At 37.7% G+C, this 12,359-nt stretch overlaps 1 protein-coding gene across 1 annotated transcript in view; it reads right to left on the reverse strand.

Moving 5' to 3' along the window:
- The window catches only part of AGPAT5 (1-acylglycerol-3-phosphate O-acyltransferase 5), a 60,671-nt gene that overhangs the window by 26,197 nt on the left and 22,115 nt on the right, over nt 1–12,359 (reverse strand). Inside the window, exons 4-5 of the mRNA XM_049819407.1 lie at nt 11,283–11,372; nt 3,450–3,540 (exon numbers count right to left, since the gene is read on the reverse strand). Of these exons, the coding sequence (XP_049675364.1) occupies nt 3,450–3,540; nt 11,283–11,372 (181 nt within the window). The remainder of the gene's footprint in view (nt 1–3,449; nt 3,541–11,282; nt 11,373–12,359) is intronic.

The following is a 12,359-nucleotide window of genomic DNA, read 5'->3' on the forward strand; positions in this document are numbered from 1 at the left end:
TCTTTCCTTCCCCAATGGAATCAAACAAATGTATTTTGAGTTTAAAATGCTTCCTGTTCTATCCTGGGTAAGAATCTGATCTGATTGGAATTTTCTGGCACTTGTAAAATGTGTTGAATGAGTAATCTTTAGTTTCTGAGGGTATTAGCATTACCCTTAGATGACAACATTCTCAGTTCCTCACCATAAAACCAGTATTCCTGAAAGTAATCAACTTTCTGTATCTCATTGAATACAATTGTGGACACAACTTTATCATACAATTGAGTTCACATTAATTAGAATAGAGTTTTGGTGTGTCAAATCTATCAGTGCTGAAGGCTGATACCCATGTGTCAGTCTCCAACATGAAAACCATCAATATTAATGCTCTAATTTTATTAATTTTTACCTCTAGCTGTTTCTGGCATTGTTTAGTTTTAATAAACAAAAACCTGGCAGTACATTCAACTTGAACTTGGCAAGGTAGTTAATGACATATTTGAAAGACCAGTCCATGGATTTAATTTTTTACTGTATGATATCCTTTATTTCCTTTTAAAAATAGTAAGAAAGTACATGGCCCTACTCCTTCCCAAGAAGTTTCTCTGTGCTTTGTAGCCTTCAGTTTCAACTCACTCATACCCAGATCTACCCAGACCTATTGGATCTACCCTGTGTGTTTGATTTGTATGTGTTTCAGAAAGAGGAAAACCATCTGCTCTTGCTAGGAGTCTGATTTTGTGTAGAACCCAAGTTCTATGGCAGAAAAAACTGTAACATGAAGTATTATCAGTATTTTAAAAAGTTGCCTCTCTTTCAAGGGCAACCTCAATCACCTTTACATTCTTTTGTTGTTTGATATCCTTCCATCCTATTCATAGACAGATAAGATTTGTTTATATATATATATCAATGAGGAAAGACATAATAGTTGAAACCAGCAATGTCAAAATATTCCTTGGGATGTCAACCTAAGCCTTTTGGGTTTTTTTTTACATTTATTTTTGTTGAACTGGTCCTAGGACCAATTGTAAAGAGGCAGTAACTGTGTCCAAAACTGGTGTTTACTTAAGAAGAACATTAAGATACGAGATGCAGCTCATCAGCTGGTCACACTAAGACCAGGTAATTAAGTTCAACCCAATAATTCTGCTTACAAAACCAGTATTTCAGACAGCATGATAAACATGAGTTCTGCTTGTGCTCTAGGAATAGCTTAGTTATCTTTGGGTACAGTATCCCTGGTCCTAACATGAATTTGAAGTTTAAGTCTTCTTAATTAAAGCACTTTTTCCAATATTATACTTGCACTATTTTATCAACATAAAATTGTGCAAAAATCTAGGGAAAAAATAATTATAAAGCTTACATTTCAAGGTATAAAGCAAGAAAATTCCCCTACATGTCTGTAAAGCCACCACTGAAGCAGTGCGCTCTGTGACAAATATACTAAGATAACAAGACTACATTATCAGACTTCTTTATATCCCCACGAGGAATGAAGTGCAAATTTTAAACTGTAAGTTACAGTACGTCCTCATTCCTCTGACTGGAAGAACTACCGGGCATTACTACCTCTCCTAAAACTGTAGGAAACAAGCCGCCTCTGGGATCTTTTAGACAAGCATGCAATTGTGCGGTTTTAGTTCAGCTCAGCAGTGTCACATAACAGCCCTCGCACGCTTACAAGGAGCACGGCCAGCACTCAACCTACACGCGACCAACTGGTGAGGCATTTGGTCACAGCTCCCATGCTGCAGCCCCAGCACACGCCCAGCAGCCAGGACTGTGGTGGCACTGGGGCTGCTGGGTGGAAGCCGCAAGCCAGGGCCAGCACCACTGCACGGCAGCATGGTGGGACCCCAGGGAGTCATCGTTATCTCCTGCCAGCGGCCATGCAGAGCACCCCATCCTCGCAGCTCCCTGATGTACTGGTATTCGCCTTGTACTGGTATGTGCCTACTGGCTCTTAGTCATCAGAATAGTTTGGTACGCAGCTTCCAGTGTCAGCCATCCCTGCTTCCCAGCATGCTTGTATGCGGGATGCTCTTAATTCAAGTGAATATCAATCTTTGCATGAACACGCAGGGGAGCAGGCTCCCATGCAGACTGCTTCCCATTCTCTCCATATAAAAAGTTGAAGAGAGACCAACAACAAGAGGCTTTAGCAGTGGGGAAAAGCAGATCAAGAGGATTCTGCACTAGAATTGGTGATGCTTCTTGTGTAATAAATACTTGTCTTGAGAGTTTTTAAAAGGAGTAACCCTTACAAAATAAAAGCAGAACAATACCAGAGAGAAAAGCACGAGAAGAAACGAACAGGTGCTGTGAAAGCACAAAAGCAGTGTTTTACTGTTTTGCAGACTGTCATTAAGAGGTTTATTGAGATAGTAATAATGACAATGAAAGGCCTTTCTTTCCCCTGAAAAAGGAGAGGGGAAAAAAACCCCTGTCAAACACCCTCCTCTCAACTCTCAAAGAACCACCAACCTAAATGAAACATTTGACTTTCATTTCCAACAGGAAACTGAAGTGATGAATACATTATGACTTAAGGTCTCCTGCTTATAGACGCAAACAAATTCCATTCTTCCCAAGGAGAAGAAAAGCATGTATCCTTTTAGACAAGAGCTAACAATACTTAATAGCTTGATGATATCAACAAGCTGATTCACAGACTTGTGAATTCATTTCAGTGTGTCACAAAAATGAATTTACCAGACCTATTTGTTATTCTTTACCTTCAGAGTGAATTATTTCACTTTTCGTCAACAGGAAAAAACAAAACCAGGAAACATGTTCACTGAACCATTGGACTTAAAAGTTTACGTGTATTGTGCATATGACGTGAGAAAAAATGAAAAAGCTTGGGACCCCTAGATTTCTTGCAAGCCTTTCCAAAGATGAAGTAATTCCATCTGTGGTTATAGAGACAATGCCAACAATCAAAGTGACTACAGAATAAAGTTCAGCCAAGGAAGGGTGAGACTGCAAAGTGAGAAAGGAACAAAACAAACAAGCCATGGTAGTACTAACAGTAATTAAAAATGAAGTGATGGAAGACTCTCTCTCTTAAGGCACTACAATCTGTATGCAAATATTCTTTATATGGAGTAACAGCTGTAATTGAAGTTATGATGTCAACTTAGATAGAACAGTGCCCTTATGCAGTGCAGGTAATTCTTATGTCCCTGAAGGAGCAAGAAAAGAAGTGTCCGTAAATACACAGATATAGACAGAAACTAAACAGAGCTTTCTTGAGAATTAATACTCTTGCACAATGGGAACTACATGAAATGTCTATACATAAGCTACCTCATTTTACTCTGTGGTAAGAGAAACACTGGTTTATGCTATTCTAACCCTCAGGTATCAATCAGGTAGGCTAAAGCCAGGATCATCTTCATATTATATAACATATGTTAACACAATAACAAAAGGATGATTTCAAAACTTTTTTTGCTTACCTTCCTTTTCAGCAAATGATTGACTATCTGCAATGACTTTTGGTATTTCAGGATTGTAACGAGTCCCCTCTGGAAAAATCACTAAATACATCTGTGGGATTAAAAAGAAACAAAAAAGACAAATTCTTATAATGAATGTAAGCCAGTTCCTTTTACAGAAATTATCATCACTTGATAGGTCCATATTGTATTTACTTCACACCATTGATTACTGTAAAGATCCAAAGAAAATTAGAATACTTGAGCTAAAATTTCTTAGCTCTAAGAAACTTACTGTCTGAGGTTCAAAATAACTTTCTTTGAATGTACACCACAGAAAGTTGCCCAGGTGATTTAGGAAGGGAGATAGCATACATCAACAAAAGTGAGCAAGTCAGGAGCAGCTGACATCAACAAGAGTATTGGTTTTGTTAAGTGGGATAAGAGGAGATTTTGAAGAGTCAAATATGTCACAGATGACCTAAATTATATTTTTTCTTTAATACTGATCTTGCATCTAGTCTTTCCTTATACTGAAATATACATTTAATTCCATTCATAATCAGAAATACTATTAATTGAAATTATGATAGATCAGCTACCTTATGTGCCTTTATGCATCTCACTGTATTAGATATTAAATATATTATGAACTTAAGCTCATAGTTTAGCATAATTTGAATTTCATGTCACATTCCTTTAAGCATGCATGCCTGCAAGGTTAGATTTCCCAGGTAAATTAGTTTGCTTGCCTATTCAGCAACAACTGTCTGTGTGTTCTCAAATCATTACACAGGTAAAGGCTTCCTAAGTATCTGCATATCTGAGTGTAAAATTATGTACCCAAATAGAAGCAGTGAAATTTGATGAATTTTCCATTTGCTTTTGAAACAGAACAGAAGTTTCCATCTCTCTTTTTTGTGTGTGTGTCTTACATAATCTCCTACATACAAAGTTGATGCAAAACACTACTTAAGCAGTGAAAATTTCATATTGGGAGCTCATCTGCAGAAGAAAAGTCTAAGGCCAAAAATGGTAGGTAGAGTGGAGTTGAACATGACACATTCACAGTAAAATCATGCCTAATATGCCTAGGCTAACTACTTAATTTGTTATCCTTGCAGAAATGAATCTCAAGAAATATTTGAGAGATAGTGGATTTACACAACAGTACTAGGAGGATTATCAGGGAGTACAGGAAGACACTGACAAGTGGGAGTACACATCATGAAAAGATGCAAAGTTAAATAAAAACTCAGAAAGAGACACACAGGAATATAACTTTGTGCTTTTGGCCCATGCAATATCAGTGTATGCCAGTATTTGCACTTAATGATTGCAGAACAGCTAGAGAAAAGGCTGAATGCAGAAGGACAGGACCCAGCAAGTTAACTCTCCAGAATCACCCCACAGTGAGGAAGGTTGAAAGATGTGCTAAAATGCAGAGGAGGGAAGAAATCTAGGAACTGTGCCAACCAGTGAAGCCAGCAGGAGATCAAGAAAGAGGAGAACTGAGTACATAGCCTAGAATCTGGCACGTGGAAAAGGAAAAAAAAAAGAAGAAAAAAAAAGGCAAAACCAGTGTCAGTAGAGTGGAGTAAAGAGAGCTAGAGGAAAGGCTGTACTTGTCATGGCATGTTTGGGGAGGAGGAGAACTGGCAGATTGCAGAGGCAGGTGAAGTCCAAGAATATTCAAGGACCAGCAGAAACCCAAGATGTATACAGATTTGGTGGGGAAAGAACAAAAGAAAATGTGTTTAAGAGGCAAAGTGCTTACTTTTTTATAACATGACACTAGCATAAGCACAGGCACAAGTACAGGAATCCTTAGACCCAGCTGCAGTCCACACTTCCCCCAGTCACTTATACATTTCATCTATAAAGTACACTGTTGAGTTATTTAAATGACTAAGTAAAACTTTCAGCGTTAGCTGGAAAGGACATAATATTCAAATCCAGATGCATTTTTTTTTCTTTTCATAAATATGCTTATATTCAAATAACATAATTTGGATCCTTAAAATAGCACTTCAAGATGAGGTTACTCCCCGCTCCCTCCCACCTTCCCCCCATGAAAGAAAGACTGAATGCTCAGCTCCAAAGGGTAATACAGTGGCTGTAACACATAATCATTGACAGAGTAAAGAAAGTGAAGCACACAAGATAGGAATACTATTCTTGGTACAGAGGTCAGCACTTAAAAGCATGCAACAACATTACCAGTCTTCAAAGCAGATAATCAGCCACCAAAAGCTGATTACACAACAGAGAATAGGATCTACTTACTCCAGTCCTACGCGTGTAATACAATGCAGGGCTTGAAATTATATTTTAATTATTCTTATAATATATATTATTATATTTTAATTATTCTATATTTTAATTATTCACCTCTAAAACACAAGCTGCCCAACAGGTGTGCTGACCAGAATCTGAGTATTGGTATACCAACAAGACACAGAAGTGGCCTTTGCTTTAAATTCAGCATATATAAACCTAATATGTAGCTCATTAGGACTACCATCCCTGAGTAAAATTCATGAATGTAAATAGATGTCCTACTTACACTCATGCAGAGTCCTGCACAAGACAAAGATGTTCTGCCAGTGCAATTCAGCCTACCAAATCTGCTTGTATGACTGGCTTTTCTCTTCTCCCACCACAGGCAGCAGAAGCTAAATCCTTAAGCACTATTTCCAAAGATTCTAAGAACTACAAATCTATAAGATTTTAATAACTAAATAAGCTCTCCTGAACTTGGATTAAGAACTGTCGAGTTGAAGAAGCATTTTAATTGCCTAGAAATACTAGCTGCAGCTAAGGCAATTTTTTATACAGAATTTTTCATTTAGGGCAATTAGCTACACAAAAGTTAGGCACTTTATCGCAGTGACTGCAAAATACAGCTCTTGTGTTCAAAATGGCATAGAAAATTTTGCATTACCATGGTCCCTGACTCATTGATACACCAATTTTAACCCAAGCAGAGTAGGTCCCTATGTTCAGTTACATGGTACTTTAATGCCTGTTTCCATGTAATGGGTAAGTGTCAATTTGAAAGTTTCAAGGAGTGGATCAGGATTCATTTAGTAGAACCCTACTGATTCTTGTTGGAGCCAGAAAAACAGAAAAGAGGCAGGGGTTACCCACAGAGTCCCCCGCATAATGTCAGTGAACTTGCCACGATCCACAGATAAAATGCATGGATGATGATAACTGCTTTCACTGGAATAGCAACTCTATTCATTTCCCCAGTATAGTCAAGGTCTCCCAGGCAAAAAAGAAATAGCAATGGCACCAAGAGGGGCCGTGCTTCCAGAGTGAGGAGCAGAGCAGCTGAGGAAGTCCTTGAGATAGATCAGAGTGCCACAGAAGGGGCTGGTATGGGTGGAGCAGGGGAAAGGGGCACGAAGCAATGCAAATCCCTGGAGTACAGAACAAAGTCAGCCCAGATACCATAAACATACAGCGAGAAGAGGCAATAAAGAGAAGACCTGGCTGAGGCCAGGGCTTTGGAGGGTGTCCTGGAGAGAGTAGCTGCCACTCTGTAGAAGAACACAGGGAATCAAGAAGTGGTCACTACTGACTAACGGTATCTTGAATTTGCTGTGCTGTACCCAGGTGGGTGACAAAGGGAAAACAAGTATTTTTACTTACAAAGTTCAAAATTGTATTAAATAATGCATTTCCTTAGTTTTACTATTATTGTTATTGCATCCTGACAACTAGACAGATTCATATCTGAATCCATTTAGACCACTGCCTAGAAAATATGCTTCTGGTGACTTAGATGAGAAACATTAACATTCAGATCAATAACTGAAAAAGATATGGTATGAGAAAACATATCTGGTATAATTGGAACAAAATACAAAAGGTGATGTGAGGAAAGCAGGCAAGGACACCCAGGATTTACAAAGAAGTTGTTAGGGATTTGCAAATTAGCAACTACATGACAAAATAATTACATTAAGCCTTATAGCAGTTGTATTAATGTATCTGCCCCCTCTGGGTTTTTACCGTTTGATTGGCACTGCTTCACATAACAAAGATTTTTTTTCTGTGACAATGAATGGCAAAACCAAAACACACAGAAACCAGCTAAATATTGGCTGTAGTGGGTGAAATCCCCCATCTCAGAATGCAGATTTCCTACTCTCAATGCACAATAAAAAGAAATGTAAGTTATATTTTCAGTTATCAGACCGAATAGTTTGCAGTTCAGAAGCATTAACTTTCTAAATCTATTTCTTTCTTGTTTCTTTCTAAAACAAGCAGACTGAGTATATCAAGTGTCAGCTGGATATATTGTTACATTGAGAAATGCATTTATCTTGTTATGGCTTACATTTAAACAACATTAACACAAAAGAGTCCTTCAAACCGCGTGACAGTCTCTGCTCTCACAATAAGACATAAGTTTGCAATTTGTTAACAATCAGCAAGATTTTATGGAATTTTAAACAAAATCACATTGTTTCAAGTGAGTTTTGCCAACAAAATGCCCAATAATGAACGAGTTGAGTGTGTACTTCAATGACAGTTTGAGGACCGAAGTAATTTCCAGAATTAAATAAGAAAATTTTTTAGTTCAAAATCCCCAGTAGGAAACACAGGTGCAACAGCATTTCGGTCTAGCATCAGAGTTTTGTACACGTCTAATATTGCTGCACTGTATCTAGGAAGAAAGGTGGACCAACTGTGAACAGCAGGGCAGGAAAAGGGGCTGTTTAAGGCAGGCAGGTAGAAGTTGTTAAGACAAGGTGAGCAAGGAGCATAATGCAGTCCTGTCCCTACACAAAATGAGGCACACCAGATCACTAATCCAGTTCCACTGTGACTATATGAGAGGCCAAGAGGCAGCCTTATTTATCCTGTCCGTGTTCCACCACCAATTTATTTAAAAAAAAAAAAAAAAAGAAAAAAAAAAAGAAAAAAAGAACCCCAGTAAAACAGTAAAGGGCTTGCTACACTAACGAGAACAGAAGCCTGGTTCTGCCTTCCTACACGTCTTCAGTTTCTTAATGGGAACAGCGATGGCTCCAAGCAGACTGAACATTAATCATTTGGATTCTTTTGTTTAAACTGTATGTGGAGAGAAACTGTAAATAACAAAGTGACCCTTAACACAGATTCCCGTCCATCTCCTCTCTATTAGCATATAATTCTTTCCTTAGCAGCTGAAAGGCAGGCTTTTCTCTAATGCTACATTAAAAAAAGAACTCCACCATGTACAAGCAGAATGACTAAGCAACAACAGCTGCTCACTAAACTGAGGAAAAGCCCACCCTGAGCTGTAGCATCCAGTGCATAAATTTTAATAAAAATTCCAGAGTAGTAAATTAATTATTTTTGCAGGAAGCTGATGAGTTCAGGGCGTTCTTGCTTTACTGATTAAAATGTTTTCATTTTAAAAGCAATATGGTTGCTTGTGAATGTCACCCGAAGTTGCAGAACTGCAAAGTTCCTTCATGAATAATGTAGTAAGGACACAGGTTATCACTTTCTTCTCCCAGTAGTAATTATAGGTTAAAGGCCATTTACAGCATCTACATTTAAATTCTCAGATAAAGTGGATTATAGAAAGTTTAGTCTTCCTTCAAATGACAACTCAATGGTCTGTGTCTTTTATCCCAGCAGATGAAAACATTTGTCTCAGTAAATAGGCTTTTGACAGCTTTGGTTTTGTGAAACTTAAGTGTCACTCCCTATATGGTTTGACTGAAGGAGATTTAAAACAGAATGCATTTCTGCAGCAGTTATGCTTATTTCTCTTCTGTAACACTACCCCAGATAATACAAGGAAAATGGTAACAACTGCCCGGTAAACATGTCCAGGTTCTATGCCCATTTCCAACACCACCGAACTTCCAGACAGCCAAATTACATCAAAAACCAAACATACCCAAGTGGTCCCAAATTCATTTGGCATTAGCTTAGATAGGTCAGGTATTGGCTTTCAATCCACACACAACTGAGGAGGGAGAAAAAAGATGATTCCAGAAAAAAAGCCTTTTGGATTTATTTCATTTATTAATCACTTGTAGACATCCACCATGGAAAGCAGAACCCACAGCGGATATAGCTTTAAATAAAAGCTTTATGCTTAAACCTCCCTTGACATTTCAGTTGGGCTAAAGTCACACACTAGCCTGTCCAGACAATTTATAGCTCTGCAGAAACACTGAACATCATTTGCAGGTTTCCAAAGACATATGGAATTAGATGAGTTTCTAGGCACATCCTCCTAAGACTGTATTAAAAAAAATAATCTACATTTCTATAAAGGAGACTAATTTAATGCAGAGTTTAAATCAAGACTCTTATCACAATCAAAACCTTATTATTACAACACACCCCTGCACTTTAGGGGGTGCATAAGGAAGCCAGAAAGCCAGACTCAACCAGAAGCTGACTCTGGCTAGCAAGAAATCCATGGGCCTATGCAGGAAAACATCCTGCTAGGATATTTCATCCAGATGAACTAAAGCGAACTTAACCAGCACTCTGCAGGGGGAGCAATTGCTTAGGGGGATGACTACAAATACGTTTCATACATCCTGCAGTTTGTCTTTGCTTATTCCTGTAAGTTTTACAGAAAGTAGAATCTCTGCCACAGACATACAGAAAATAACTTGATGCAACACAACCTTTTCACATCCCAGGACCCTCCCTGGTAATGTGGGCACAAGTTACCACTATTGAATATGACCATCTTCTCCATGTGGACATCATTAGATTAGACATTGGACAGCAAAAGTGTAGTTGTCATAATGTATTTCTGGCCTTTGTAACTTACATGCTAAAACCTGGAAATAGATCCACTTTCTTACCTTAATTAAAAACAAAAAAAAAACCCTGTTCATGCTAAATCTTAGTTCAAGACAAAATGAGTTTGAGCACTGTCTTAAACAGGGATGCTTTACTCATTTAAGCCTCTCAGCAAGTGTAAGGCCAGTTTACTTTTTCAACACAGACACATGCACAAACATAAACACACTGTCTCCAAAAAGAAGAAAAAAAACCCAAACCTATTATGAAGGTCAAAACAACCTATGCACTCCTTTTACCCAAGCCTCAGCTTAATAGAAGTTTTGCCACTTAGTATTTGGAGTGGCAAGTCCTAATCACATCATTTTAAATAAAACGAAAGTGTAACTGTTCTATATCAAGGCTTGCTGAGCTGGTTTTCTTAAGTCTAGCCAAAAAGGCAGAAAACATTTTAATGCACAGCAAGTAATGGAAGCGAAGCACAGTGATTCTAACCACTGAGCCACAAACCATACAGGGAGTCATGAGAAAAGTCACTTGGCACTAACAATCATTCTTCAAATAGAAAATTATCAAGAGTTCGGGGTTTTTTTGTTTTATTTTCTCCTCCAGGAGCAGCAGACAAAGTTACTCAGCTCTAAGATGTCACTGCCATTAAAAAGGACTGATCATTGGGATGACTAATTATGATTCGGTTAGAATGGTTCTTGACTTTCAGAAGTCAAGAATACCAGTCTTTGGCAAGCATACAGTAGTCAAAATGTTGTCTTTTGAAACACGGGGAACACTAGCAGTGGTTTCTCAAGGAAGGTGCTATAGCTCATGCTCTAAGATTTAGTCCAGATCCCCCCTGCCCTCTACAGACAGAATCAGGAAGTTCATTCATAAAGGCCTAGTCAATTTTCCTAAGTTTAATTAGAGGTATCACTCTAATCACAGTAAGTAACCATAAAAATGCAGACAGAAAACAAACCCATGATTACTGTCTTGTAGTTTGTAGGTATCAGGCATGGCTCATTTCTCCAGTAAGCCTTTGCCATTAAAAAAGTCAAAGAAATGAGGAGAAGGAAAGTATAATCTTACCGGAGTCTCAGCTTTCATCTGGGCCCGCAACTTTTCTCTCATCTCTTTTTCATTGAATTTGGCACTTCTTTTTACATAGACTCCTCCATGCTAACAGAGAAAAAAAAAAGTATTAAATATTTAAAGTAGTTTAATGTGGAATAGTTGAGAGAAGAACAAACAAGACAAAAATGACAAGTCACCTTTATGACTCATGCTGCAAATTGCCCATAAGATGTTTTCTCCTAAGAAGAAAGCACCTGAAACTGATTTTACATTTGCATGTACTTAAGTTCACAAAATCTGTTTAAATAAAGATAAGATAAAAAAAAAAAAGAAAGCATAAGACACTTGAAGTGTCTTGTTTAAAGGTGTTAAATAATTAACTGGAAGATGGCATTGGAACCCACCCCAGGGATCTCTCTATTCCTGACAACATTGACAAGCAGCTCAACTTGTACATCAAGGGAAAATGACACAACTGAAGTTATTCATGTACAAATACTTATAGGTCAATGTTTTCAATTCTATGTGCCTGCTCTTAATCAGTGGCTAATGCAAATACTGGAATTACAAGTATTGTACCTCTACATACAAAATTAATGAATAGCACAAAAGTAACTAGCATAGGTCTTGAAAACTTCCATGGACCTTATTAGAGAATCAAACTTTTAATAAAGAAGTTATATACTGAGATAATAATTGACTAAGTAACACAAAATCTTTAGAAGACAAAGGATTTTTACTGAAAACCATTATAAAAAGACCATTTTCTGGATAAGATTAATTTTATAACTTGTTCCACACAATTTGTCACAAAATGTCCATAAAAGGACTATGGCAAAGTACACACAAAGAAAGAAGTTATAAAGAAATAAAATTTGCCTCATCATTTCCTTCTTCCACCACTTTGTTTTATCTACGGTGTAGCTACAAGGGGTTGTCACCAAATATGCTCCAAAATGAACTACTGATACAATGAATTCTGGGAAGGAAAAAAAAAGCTTCCAAATAAGAGAATTTTATTTTTAAGGTACACTGTTTTTATGGGTTTTCTAACTGATTCCCTGACTTGGTACTACTCTTTTCTGCCCACCC

Source organism: Accipiter gentilis, chromosome 16 (assembly GCF_929443795.1).
Source record: "Accipiter gentilis chromosome 16, bAccGen1.1, whole genome shotgun sequence".
In the NCBI taxonomy this organism is placed as follows: Eukaryota; Metazoa; Chordata; class Aves; order Accipitriformes; family Accipitridae; genus Astur; species Astur gentilis.